The sequence below is a fragment of the Alosa pseudoharengus genome, unplaced genomic scaffold (assembly GCF_046254945.1).
Source record: "Alosa pseudoharengus isolate Yale_2024_CS ecotype anadromous, Long Island Sound unplaced genomic scaffold, YU_APseudo_1.1 YU_APseudo_1.1_scf_13, whole genome shotgun sequence".
Taxonomy (NCBI): Eukaryota; Metazoa; Chordata; class Actinopteri; order Clupeiformes; family Clupeidae; genus Alosa; species Alosa pseudoharengus.
Genome location: NW_027468598.1, coordinates 20,701,989 through 20,715,439, shown reverse-complemented (window position 1 = coordinate 20,715,439; position 13,451 = coordinate 20,701,989). Strand labels below are relative to the sequence as shown.

The following is a 13,451-nucleotide window of genomic DNA, read 5'->3' as shown; positions in this document are numbered from 1 at the left end:
GGTGATCCACAAATGCAAAATTAGATTTCACAAAGGCAATTTTCAGTTTTTACAAATGCCATTTCATTTACAAATACACATCTACAATTGTGAAAAACAATTTACAAGTTACAAATATGATTTTTTTACGTGTGGATTTGTGCCACTTTCATGCGAAGAACGTCTCAAAAACACATAACTTTGGAAAGCGAAGAATGCGGTGCTGGTGATCCACAAATGCAGAATCACATTTCACAAATGAAGTTTTCGGTTTTACAATGGCATTTTATTTACAAATGCACATCTATATTTGTAAAAATCAATATGCGAGTTACAAATATGATTTTTTTATTTGTAGATATCAAAACACACATGCAAATCAATAAATATTTGTGGATCCCCCTCTGCGCATATACAAATATTATTGAGACAAATTTAGCTCTATAGTGCTCAACCACTTCCCCACCCACATATTTTCTACTGGTCAGGATCGAACCGGCAACCCTTCGGTTACAAGCCCAATGCCCTAACCAGTAGGCCACGGCTGGCCCTTAGGCCAGTTTGACAAGTTAGGTCTGGTCAAACTAGATAATTACCTACATGAGCCCATAAGTATTCTTTGTTTACCAAGTTTTTAATTAATAGGGCCTATTTCTCGCTAAGTTTTACAAAAAAGAAGGGCACAAACCCTGAACTTAGTTGTTAATATAGGAATACTGTGGTCAATGAGTCAGCTGCCCCATATTGCTTGCTTTTTTTAGCGACCAGCCCAGGGATTTTGGCTCAATTGTTAACACGCTCGACATCCGCTCCGAGGTGCAAGTATTCGTGGGTTCGAATCCTGCCGCGTGCCGTGATCCGCTGGCGACCCCGCTGGTTTTATGTACTATTAGGCTACTCTTTGCTTACTCTTACTCTTTGCTTTATGTAAAGCACATTAAATGACCCCTGTGTATGAAACGTGCTACATAAATAAACTTGCCTTGCCCAAACTCGTTTTGCACCAAAGCCATTTTGAACGAATGTGGACAGTTTGTTGCGGAACCATCTGAAAAGAGATGGTTACAGTATGTTCCCTTCCCTGATTCATTGTGCTCATTTCACGTGACGATGGCCATGGGCTGCTTTTCAAGAAGTAAACATTTAATTTACTTTAATTTAACATTAATAATTAATAGCCATTGCAACTTAAGTAAGTAGCATGCACGCTATCTAATGCACCCAGGCAGTGCACTTGGCAAACACTGCCCATTTCCCCCCAATTTGCATATTTTCTCTGATTGTTATTTCTTCCCTTCTACGCATACTTCTTGACTGTTTGTCATGATTTTCAAGAATCAGAATTGTGAGTTTTAATGTAGATTTTAACACTAAGATTTGCGAGAGATTTGCGAAACAGGAGTATTAATGTGGACACACAATTGTATCTACTTCCAAACTAATCCAGTGTTTGTGGACGCGGAACAAATTTGTTTATGAAATACATGTTAAAACTGATCCGGTCTAGAATGGACTTAGTCTCAGTTCCACTTTTAGATTGCATTATGGCTTAAAAAACAAAACATTTCGAGCATCATTCACAACCAGGGGCGCTGCTAGAAAATGTGGGTCCTACGACAGGCAATAATTCTGGGCCCCCAGGATGATATATCATTGAGGGGATTCTCTGGAGGCCCCCTGTCAGCTCTGGGCCCTTAGAATCGTCCTAACAGTGAGCAATATGAAACCTACTAGCCTACTGATTAGACACATCATAGAACCCTCTGAGGGCCCTATCATGACATTCTAAAGTGCATCGTCACTCGTCAAAAGTCTATTCAAATTTAGTAGGATGTCCAGTTCACATTGGGAGGGTTTTCGTTCTCAAAAGTGGAGCGCATGGCGTAACAAGGTGTTCCTAGGTCTTTTAATCAGTCATATGGGTGTGTTTGGGGCGTAACATCATTTTAAACCAATGAGAATGACATCTGCCATTCCCTTTAACGGCGCAACGCGCGATATGTCAAATAAATGCATCGGTATTTTGGCATTCAACGGCGCATTTGAAGGAGGCTGCTTGCGAGACCGTATGGAATAGTCATTCTTAAACCATGCTTTACTAAAACCTAGCATAGCCTTCACGCATTTGCACTCGTCTATTATTTGAACTCATTGGCAAAGTGAAACTAACTTCACCAAGGAGTCAGTCAACGACAAGACAGTTATATGCAGTTACTTTCACTATTGACTGACAATGGGTTACCATCAAAAACATAGGCTGGAAAAAGCAACACTTACCCTAATGTTGCTCAAATGACTGAATAAAACAACATTTATCCTGCAGAGGAGTTGCTTATATCTCGTGACAGTGCGTCTTCAGCTGTGCTCCATACGTGTCTCTCGCCTCTCCCCTAATCACTTTTAACCGTCATTACCAATTTGCAAATCATGGTGAATAACTACTCATCATGAGATGTACAGTATTTCGTAATATCTTTATTCTAATTATGTTTCCCATTGTAATCGTGCAATTTGTAATGCTTTGCATGGACGTGCGCTGGTGTGCGTTCATGAATGATAGAAGGATGGTGCACCTGCCAATATGACTGTTGACATGCGCTCTTAAAATAGCATATGAACAACTCGCCATTGACGTCTGACCAGGTTTAGGTGGTGTATGATAGCGATTTTTAGATAATGCGCCAGGTCCCTCCCTAGGTTGTTAATTGCCACACCCCTGGGCGCAATGCTTAAAAAATAAACGTGCAAAATAACGAATTCAACTTCGCGCCGGTGAATAACGAACTTTACGCCATGCGCTGGTGACCCAAAGGGCCCTATCATGACATTCTAAAGTGCATCGTCACTCGTCAAAAGTCTATTCAAATTTAGTAGGATGTCCAGTTCACATTGGGAGGGTTTTCGTCCTCAAAAGTGGAGCGCATGGCGTAACAAGGTGTTCCTAGGTCTTTTAATCAGTCATATGGGTGTGTTTGGGGCGTAACATCATTTTAAACCAATGAGAATGACATCTGTCATTCCCTTTAACGGCGCAACGCGCGATATGTCAGATAAATGCATCGGTATTTTGGCATTCAACGGCGCATTTGAAGGAGGCTGCTTGCGAGACCGTATGGAATAGTCATTCTTAAACCATGCTTTACTAAAAACTTAGCATAGCCTTCACGCATTTGCACTCGTCTATTATTTGAACTCATTGGCAAAGTGAAACTAACTTCACCAAGGAAGTCAGTCAACGACAAGACAGTTATATGCAGTTACTTTCACTATTGACTGACAATGGGTTACCATCGAAAACATAGGCTGGAAAAAGCAACACTTACCCTAATGTTGCTCAAATGACTGAATAAAACAACATTTATCCTGCAGAGGAGTTGCTTATATCTCGTGACAGTGCGTCTTCAGCTGTGCTCCATACGTGTCTCTCGCCTCTCCCCTAATCACTTTTAACCGTCATTACCAATTTGCAAATGATGGTGAATAACTACTCATCATGAGATGTACAGTATTTCGTAATATCTTTATTCTAATTATGTTTAACATTGTAATCGTGCAATTTGTAATGCTTTGCATGGACGTGCGCTGGTGTGCGTTCATGAATGATAGAAGGATGGTGCGTGCACCTGCCAATATGACTGTTGACATGCGCTCTTAAAATAGCATATGAACAACTCGCCATTGACTTCTGACCAGGTTTAGGTGGTGTATGATAGCGATTTTTAGACAACGCGCCAGGGCCCGCCCTAGGTTGTTAATTGCCACACCCCTGGGCGCAATGCTTAAAAAATAAAGGTGCAAAATACCGAATTCAACTTCGCGCGACTGAAAAACGAACTGTACGCCATGCGCTGGTGCCCCAAAATATAGCCCAAAATATAGCCCTGAAAGTTATTTTTGAGTCCATAGCCTACATCAAACCTCACTGAAAGCAGTGAATGACTGTATGTAATGGAGCATCAACAGACACATAGGCTACTGACTCTCTCAGCCATCAATACAATGCTGTAAGAGTGTTCATTCCTGCCAGGAGATGCTCTTAATGGAATGATGTGGCAGCCAAAGACAAAGCAATCGCGGCTAGCAAGTAATGCTAGCAACATTAGCCACGAAACAAACCATTAATGCTAATAAAGACCAAGCAAAAACAGACTTACTTCTCCACGGTCAAAATACTCTTGAAATCTTCTAGCCTGGCCTTGGCCTGCCTAGAAATCTTCTCCATTGCACAGGGAAATTTCGTTTAGCTTCGTTCGAAGATGTCTGTACCTGTACCAGTGTTCAAGAAGCTTCAGTTAGCTGTCCATTGGATTAGCCAAAATTCCATGTTGTAGCATAGCCTACTGACTGCAGGGTTACCACCAGTGAATTGAAGTAGTCATCTGCTGTTAAATCAGAAAAAATACTTGTAATATTCTTAATTAATTTCGAGGATGAGTTAAAACAAATTAAATATATTAAACATATCATGAACAGGGAAAGATAATATAATTGGCCTGAATTATTTCAATTGCATGCTAAGATGTAACATGAGCTTGCCACATATCTGATAGGAGAATGGCGATAGAGACGGTAAAGAGAGAAGCTGAAGACAGGAGCATTTAAAATGAAAGGACACACCTCTAAGAAAAGCAAAATAGATTATGGAAGTTATTTGAAAAGTTTGCTAAACAAGATGACAGCAGTGCTGGTTATGTTCTATGCATGTCTGTGATCTTTCAAGATCTTGGAAGGCCATTTGTAAGACAGTCACAGCATGGCTTGCCACGAATGCTACACTGACTGGTAAGTTCTCCCGCCTAATCAAGTAAGTTCAAACGCAGACCTCAAGCAATAGATCGCTTTATGAGCAATAACAGCTTGGTTTAGGCCTACCTAGTTAAATATGGCGAGGGCTTAGGTTGGCTCCACATGTCTCCTGTTCTCGAGTTTCGATTCCATCTTGAAATTGCACGCTTAGGCTTGGTCACTAGATGGCAGTGTTTATACCAACATCGCAGAGCCATATGCAACATCGAACCTGCAGCTCAAGCGCATTGACTGTATGAGCTGTAGGCCTATGGCGTTTACAACTGTATTTCTCATATAGGCTACAGACTTTTTTCTTTCAAGTACGAGTTTATTTCACACAATTCAGATTTATTTTTTCTCGTAATTTTGACTTTTCTCCTAAAAATTGTGAGTTTATTTCTCGGAATCAAATTCAATAGTGTTGTGTGGTGTCTAACCACACCCGACAGCCCCACAGTGCAGTCATATAGTCAAAGGAAGTTCACGTCTGCTTGCCCTGCGTCCAGTGCTTACTCACATCCAACAGCTTCAGTGTCCTACACAAACATACATTTACACACATAGTGGCACTGGTGCCCACTAATCCTGCCGGCACAGTGGGAATGGATTAAGAAAGAATCCGTCAAGCCAAATTGTGTCCTGCGATGCTGTATGAAGATAAGTGTCTGTCACAATTCAACAAAGAGATTGTTGTAGGCTAGATTGTAACATAAGCCTTTAGAATGAAATTGCAAATTAAGTCTTTGTAAAAAAAAAGAAAGAACAAGAGGATTCTATATGTCTCAATTAATACTTGAGAGTCATTCTGATTTAATGATATCAAGTGAGTCTGTGCCACAACAAGATGATTTCTGACCGTTCATTTCGACACCGAAGAGAGTTGTCATTAGCCCTATGGCTATCTCTTGGCTGTCTTTATTTAGCCACGGGGCCAAAGCTCCTTACACGAGAAAGTGTGTGAGTTCTTTTTCATGCGCTGTGTCCACGAATAAGCACACAAAGACACTTACTTAAGAGTAAATCCTGCTGTACTGCCTGTAATTCCAATTGACTGATTACATGAGTAGCAGCGAGAGAGAGAGAGAGAGAGAGGGAGGGAGGGGGAGAGATTGTCACACAGGTGTCACACTCTCAGTCACTCTCAGATGCAACATGGGTTCGGAGGGGATAGCACCCAGGTAGGACATACACACACATGTACACACACATAGATCTACAAGTTAGACTGGAGGTAGTTGTGTAGAGAGGCCCTTGCCTCTCCTCTTCCCTTCGGTGTGAAGTTTCACCCCCACCTGCCCAGCCACAGCCATGTGTGACATGGGGGGCCTGGAAAACCTGGTGGCCAACACGGCCTACCTGAAAGCCCAGGCCGGCGACCACAAGGAGATGCGGCGCCGGAGGCGTAGCCTGGCACTCCCCAAGCCCGAGCAGTGCTCCGCCTTGCGCTTCTCCGTTGGCAACGACTTTGAGGCACTGTGCCAGCAGCAGCCCATCGGCAAGAGGCTTTTCCGCCAGTTCTTGCGAGACGCCGCCGTGCCCGAGTACTTGGCCGCTGTCGAGTTCCTGGACGAGCTCGCCGGCTGGGAACTAGCCGAGGCCGGAACCAAAGACAAGGCCCGGCAGAACATCATCAACCGGTTCTGCAAGGCCGACTCCAATAGCTTCCTGACCTTCCTGACAGGTGGCGTGGCAGAGAGGTGCAAGGTTGTCACAGAGAAGGACTTCGAGGAGGTAGTGAAGGGGCAGGTGAGGGACGCCACTAGGGACTTCCTTAGGGGAAACCCCTTCACCGAGTACCAGAACAGCCCGTACTTTGACAAGTTTCTACAGTGGAAGCAGTATGAGAAGCTGCCAATCAATGAGAAATACTTCTATGAGTTCAGGACCCTAGGCAAAGGAGGCTTTGGAGAGGTAACCGTTTAATTGTGTTTATTATTAAGTTAAAGAGCAAATGGTTGACTGCATTTTTATTATGTGTTGCTCAAACATGACTGAATTTAAATAGTGAAAATGAAGATTTTAGTTGTTTCTGATATAATGGGGTGCAGTAAACAAATTCAACTGCAAAAGGGGAAATGTACTGAGAACACTAGTCCTATACGGAGGTTGATGTCAGAAGTATCACTGAATATACATTATTAACATGTTTATAAAATGGGCACAGTAAAAATATATCTGCCTTGATTATATGCATTTTCTTATGAAATCTGTCAGGTCCATTAATGTTTCCTGTATTTTTGTTGGATCATTGTCATTAGACCAGCAAATCTTCAAAGACATTTAAACACCTATCCATCAATGTTTAATTAATGATTTAACACTGATTCATTGTTTGATTAATTGATGAAACCATCCAACACTGCAAACAGCAGGTTCCTCCTTTACTGCATGCTGTCTCTCTTTCCTATCTTGTCTGTCTTTCTGTATATTTCCTATGTCTTTCCTCAAGTCTGTTGTCTTCATCTCAGTGTCCACCTTTGGTACATTTATTATGGTTATGGTATTTGGCTAACACTGTTGTCCAAAGCAACTTACAAAACACTTTTGGCAAAATAGAATATTGGCAACAACAACAAATAAAACACATTGTATAAATGTGAATGATTTAATATCAGCCCTTTTCATGTCCCTCCTGTCTTTACCCTGCCTCTCTCTGTCTCTCTCTCTGTCTCTCTCTCTGTCTCTCTCCATCTCTATGTCTCCCTCTCTCCCTCTCTGTTTTTATCTCTCTTTCTGTAGGTGTGCGCCGTGCAGGTGAAGAATACGGGCCAGATGTACGCCTGTAAGAAGCTGGACAAGAAGCGGCTGAAGCAGGAAGCCGGGGAGAAGATGGCCCTGGTGGAGAAGCAGATCCTGGAGAAGATCAACAGCCCATTCCTGGTCAACCTGGCTTATGCCTACGACACACCCGACCACCTGTGCCTGGTCATGACCCTCATGACTGGCGGCGACCTCAAGTACCACATCTACGACGTGGGCGAGCGTGGCATCGAGATGGATCGCGTGGTGTATTACACGGCACAGATCGCCACTGGCCTCCTGCACCTGCACGCCATGAACATCGTCTACCGTGACATGAAGCCGGAGAACGTGCTGCTGGACAGCCAAGGCCAGTGCCGGCTCTCAGACCTGGGACTGGCGGTGGAACTGCCCAATGGGAAGATTATCTGCCAAAAGGTGTGTGTGTGTGTGTGTGTTTGGGTGGGTGGGAGTGGGGGGGGGGGGATGTAGTCTGTGTTGTTATTTAATGGAGTTTTATATCAATCTGGAGTACAATATCAATATAACTGGAATTTTAAGCCCTGATTCATCTGGCTATTGTGGGAAAAAAATCCTTAGGAATCCTAAGATAGGAACAGTTTAATTGTCTTAGTCCTTGAAATGCTTCCACTGTCTAGCTTGCCTTTAGCTGTTTAGTAGTTTAGTGTGTGTTCTGTGTGCACATTCATTGACATTCCTGGCTCATATGGGAACCAAAGTGGGTCGAACAAAGAGGCCTACACTATGGCCACCTGGCTGAAGGAGCACTTTACTGATGGATGAACTTGATTGACTTCTTGTACTCAAATGTCAACAACCATTTGCCAGAATTATGAACTGTAAAATCTAAATCTTGTCACAAGATCTGGATTTTTCCATTTATCAGTACTTGTTAATAGGCAGAAAGGGCAGCACTGTAAATTCTTACTTGGGAAAAACTTCAAATGTAGGCTCCTACATATTGTGTGAATGTTGTGGGGTCTGTGCATAGTTTTCACTATGGGGTTAGGCTTAGTTTAAGGTTGAAGATATATATGAATTTAAGCATGACGTTAAAGATGACAAAAATACCAAAGGACCAGCCATTGCCCTATCCAAGTGCATAACTTCTAAATGAACAGTGAACACCTACCCCATGCTCAACCAAATAGCTATGAAGACCTAACATAGAGAAAGAGAACAGCTAATCATCATTAAATATGCATGTTTTTGACAGTAATACGTGGCAAAAGCCCAGAGAATGATATTAACTGGAAAGGGAGTTTTTGAGATGGTTACTTGATGATGATGCTGACTGTGTAACTGCATGAACAACAAAGTAACAAACAGAGGTGCAAATCAGCAAACTTTGTCCGCTCGCTCCTGTGACCAAAAATATTTACTCAGTCTTCAGTTACACCATTCTCTTATTTATGAGAAGCTTAACATAGGCTTACAGCTAATCTCAGTTAAATCCTTGTACTAACAACAGCAGAGATCATTTTCTCCCCATTTTCTCTCTGACATTTTGTGAGTTGTGTTCATCTCTGATTAGTCTTCCCCTCACGTGTACGCTGTATGTTGGATACCTACTTATCTTTACTTGGATAATACTTGTGTAATACGTATCCAAGTGCAGGAGGCAGGAGGTCACAGGGAGGACTCACAGCATGGTGTCTGGCCTAACTTGAGCTGATTCAGTCTTTTGAGAAGTGGAGTTCTAAAGGACAGGGCATCTGCACAGTACATCAGAGACAGTCTTTCATCAAACAGATATTGGACGAATGGCAGAAAGTGAAAAAAAAAAACATTGATAACAACAACAACAACAACAACAACAACAACAACAAAACATCTTGGCTCAATAATCATCATGACTGCAAGATCAAGACATGGTTTCATGTAATGAGTGAGAAATCCTTGTGGAGTTTGCTGGGCAGTGTTGTAACCTACCCCTGTGCCTGAGGGCTGGAGGTTGACTTGGGAGTGTTGTATTCCCTCTGTCAGTTGGCCTGGGGGCTGGAGGTTGACTGGGGTCATCTGGAAGAAGTGTGATTTTGTTATTGGTGCAGTGGGATTCTGACTCAGCGATGATTCCTCCAGACCCTCATCCTGTAATCTCATTAAGATGTCTGTCTGTGTGCCTGCTGATGCTCTAATACTCAATGCATGCATACATGCCTGTGTGTGTGTGTGTGTGTGTGTGTGTGTGTGTGTGTGTGTGTGTGTGTGTGTGTGTGTGTGTGTGTGTGTGTGTGTGTGTGTGTGTGTGTGTGTGTGTGTGTGTGTGTTTATATGCGTTCGATAAAGCTAATCTGAGCATTACTCAAATCTGCTCCTCATCCGTGTGCAGACCCACAGCAGGACCCCAATCTACTGAGAGTGCTGTCACCCAGGGGGGTCTCACCTCTCACCTGCAAACCTGTGTGTGTCTGCCTGTGTGTGTGTGTGTGTGTGTTTGTGTGTACGCGTGCGTGTGTGTGAGAGAGAGTGTGTGTGTGTGTGTGTATGTTTCTGTGTCTGATGCTGCTGTGGATATTAGGCTCTTTGACCTTTTGGGTAGTCATAGGTCAACTCTACCAAGAGTGATTTTAAATGTGAATGTCAATGTTTGTGTGTGTGTGAATGTTAATCCCTCTCTCTCCCTCTGTCTCTCTCTCTCCTTCTCACTCTCTCTCCCTCTGTTTCTCTCTCTCCCTCTCTCTCTCTCCCTCTGTTTCTCTCTCTCCCTCTCTCTCTCTCTCTCTCTCTCTCTCTCTCTCTCTCTCTCTCTCCCCAGGCTGGCACAAGTGGCTACATGGCCCCGGAGATCCTGAAGATGGAGCCGTACCGCATGTCAGTGGACTGGTGGGCCCTGGGCTGCAGCATCTACGAGATGGTGGCCGGCCGCCTGCCCTTCAAGGACTACAAGGAGAAGGTCCAGAGAGACGAGGTGGCCAGGCGTACCTTCGAAGACGAGTGCAAGTACACACACAAGAACTTTGATGCTCTCACCAAGAAGATCATCAACCTGTTCCTGAAGAAGAGAATCATTGATCGGCTCGGATGCAAGTAAGACTGCCGCATGGAATTTTTCTTTTTGGCAGGCATACACTGTAGATGTCAATGTAAGCCACAGTCCTGTTACTGTTTAAAAAAATACAAGGGAAAGTAAAAATGACATAAGAGAAAGATCAGACAAAGTGGTGAATCCATTTTTGTTCATTCTAGGACAGAATGGCAAATGATGTCAAAGCATTAAGAAAGATACAGTAGCCCCCTTCCACTTGTTATAGCACCTGCCAAGAGCCTAGTTTAATCATGAGAACTGTTTGCATTTTTTGGTGGATTGCTTTCATATACAATTGGAATTAATTTAGAGCATGTAAAACACAGTATAATGATACATGTCACCAGTGGCGAATGACCTTACCTTACCCAATGCTTACTGGCCTACAGTAGGTAAGCTGAGGTAGTTGGAGGAGTCTGGATGTAATGTCAGCTCATGTAACCATTTCCCCACAATGACAGGAATTCAGAAGGCCCAAATCCGAGGAAACAGTGTTGTTTACAGTAAAACAAAAAAGGATGGTATTTTCTAACACAGCACCTTCAATGCCCCGTTTGCTCTCTGCCATGTCACCCAGTCACACTCTCTCAGGTCACACTCTCTAGTGGGACATAGGGTCCTGGGATGACCTGATCTGGCTCAGCTGTGCATGCAAGTAGGCTTTCCACAAACAGCTCCACCAGCGGATTTACTGGAGAGCTGTATTTAGCCTGACTTGACAGAGAGCCAATAAAGAGGGGAAAGGTGTGTGTGTGTGTGTGTGTGTGTGTGTGTGTGTGTGTGTGTGTGTGTGTGTGTGTGTGTGTGTGTGTGTGTGTGTGTGTGTGTGTGTGTTGACAGAGAGCTAATAAAGAGGGGAAAGGTGTGTGTGTGTGTGTGTGTGTGTGTGTGTGTGCGTGTGTGTATGTGTGTGTGTGTATGTGTGTGTGTGTGTGTGTGTGTGTTGACAGAGAGCTAATAAACAGGGGAAAGGTGTGTGTGTGTGTGTGTGTGCGTGTATGTATGTATGTGTGAGTCAGAGTTACTCTGGCAACACATGGCACACTCTTGTTCTTAGAGTCCAATTTGGAAACCATATTAGGTGTAATCATTCTCATGAGGTCATCTGTGGGAAGGATGGGACAGGAGTGCTCCTCATTAAGAACTGTGGGAATGGCACACCCAGGGAATGAGAAGAAATGTGCTTTTTCGGCTTGATCAAAATGGTCAATGTGTTTGTGTGTGTGTGTGTGTTTGCGTTTGTGTTTACCTCTAGTGGCGACGACCCCCGGAAACATGAGTGGTTCAAGTCCATCAACTTCGCCCGTCTGGAGGCGGGCCTCATCGAGCCCCCCTGGACGCCCAAGCCCAACGTAGTGTACGCCAAAGACACAGGCGACATCCGCGACTTCTCCGAGGTCAGGGGCAACATTAACTTTGATGCCGTCGACCAGAAGTTCTTCAAGGTGTTTAGCACAGGGGCGGTGTCCATCCCTTGGCAACAAGAGATGATTGACAGCGGGCTCTTTGAAGAGCTGAATGACCCCAGCAGGGTGGAGTCGTCCTCGGCACTGGTCACTGCGGAAGAGAAGAAGTCCAAATCCTGCACACTGCTCTAAGCGTGGCCAGATATCAACACAGCACTCATCTCCTTCTTTTACCACATCAAGGGTAATGTGCACTTTGACCTTCAAGTCAATATTACAGTACACAATGAAATCATAATATACTATTAGAATACCTTTAGTTAAGTATTACAATGTCTATCAATCATACATAGTTACTTCTAGTTAAACATGGTTTTTCATCCCGGAAAATCTGAATTGATCTTGTATTTAGAAAAATATGCAGATGGGGGTGAAAGAACGAAACAGATTTTCACAGATTTTTAGATAGCTCTTTAGTCTGTATATTAATGCCTTATCATCGGTATTTCTCAATACAGAATTCTATTCTATTTCATTTTATTACAGTCCAATTACCCTCTGTCAAAACATGTTCAAATAGAAGAGTGGCCCTCTTCGCAGCCTTACTTTCTCTGTCTTAATGAAGCTTCTCTACCAGCCTCGACTACAATGTTGCAGGTGATAGTGGCTGTAGTATCTACTCACCACCACAAGGTGTCAGTAGGTACCCATTAGAGTTTCAACTCTCCCCTGTCATCAGTTCCTCACCAACTGCCTTTCCACAGACTTGAACCTGCAGGATAAAACCTTTCCCTAGCTTTGCTTTGTGGCATATCATACATGGAAAGTTAACCTCTATGTTAATTGGTATTCCTGAAGTGCAATATGTGTATGAGTGTAAGGATGCCTAAGAGAACCCAATAGTACTTATACCATTACCACTGTCCAAACCTTCACTCTGTCTTCTGCCTAACTGCTGAGGTGACTAGTGTAGGGCATTTCAGCCCATTACTTTATAGTTGTGGATAGAGACTTTAATGGTTCTGTAATCAATCTGGGCAACTATTTCTGATGCCTTTTGTTCTGTTCAAATGATAAACTGAAAATGAAAGTGATGTGTGAAGCATTTGATTTTTATTTATCTACAATGGCAAAGAACTTTTTCAGGAGAGGAAACGTTTGTGATTGATGGTTATAATATGATCATTTTTGTCACATCTTAAATGTTGTGTGCCCTGTACTGTATGTGTGTCACTTATTTACCAGATGTGGTCACCCAAAAACCTTACTGTTGTTTTGTGCCTGTAAGTTTTATAGTGTCGCTTTTACAAATCATTTGAAGTGGAGCTTTACACGTGCTGTACGCACACATGAATGCACTGTGCCTCGCTACATACAGATAATGGGTGAAAAGGATTTTTCAAAGGCAGTCTGGACAAAAAGGCTATACAAGTGTACAAGTATAGAAGCTATACAGGAATGTCCAAGTGTTCCGTTTGTTTCTTTTATTT

General features: G+C 43.1%; 1 protein-coding gene across 1 annotated transcript; it reads left to right on the top strand.

Moving 5' to 3' along the window:
* The first annotated feature begins 6,075 nt into the window (after positions 1–6,075).
* On the top strand, positions 6,076–12,153 carry grk7b (G protein-coupled receptor kinase 7b). The gene is made up of 4 exons (XM_076281563.1): positions 6,076–6,678; positions 7,507–7,944; positions 10,286–10,557; positions 11,811–12,153. The coding sequence occupies exons 1-4, from the start codon at positions 6,076–6,078 to the stop codon at positions 12,151–12,153; spliced, it is 1,656 nt and encodes a 551-aa protein (XP_076137678.1).
* Positions 12,154–13,451: the final 1,298 nt, after the last annotated feature.

Excerpts from the sequence above, each read along its gene's own strand:
- grk7b (XM_076281563.1), top strand. The coding sequence starts at position 6,076 with ATGTGTGACATGGGGGGCCTGGAAAACCTGGTGGCCAACACGGCCTAC. Across the intron at positions 6,679-7,506 it reads GCAAAGGAGGCTTTGGAGAG|GTGTGCGCCGTGCAGGTGAA; the intron begins GTAACCGTTTAA and ends CTCTTTCTGTAG. Across the intron at positions 10,558-11,810 it reads ATTGATCGGCTCGGATGCAA|TGGCGACGACCCCCGGAAAC; the intron begins GTAAGACTGCCG and ends GTTTACCTCTAG.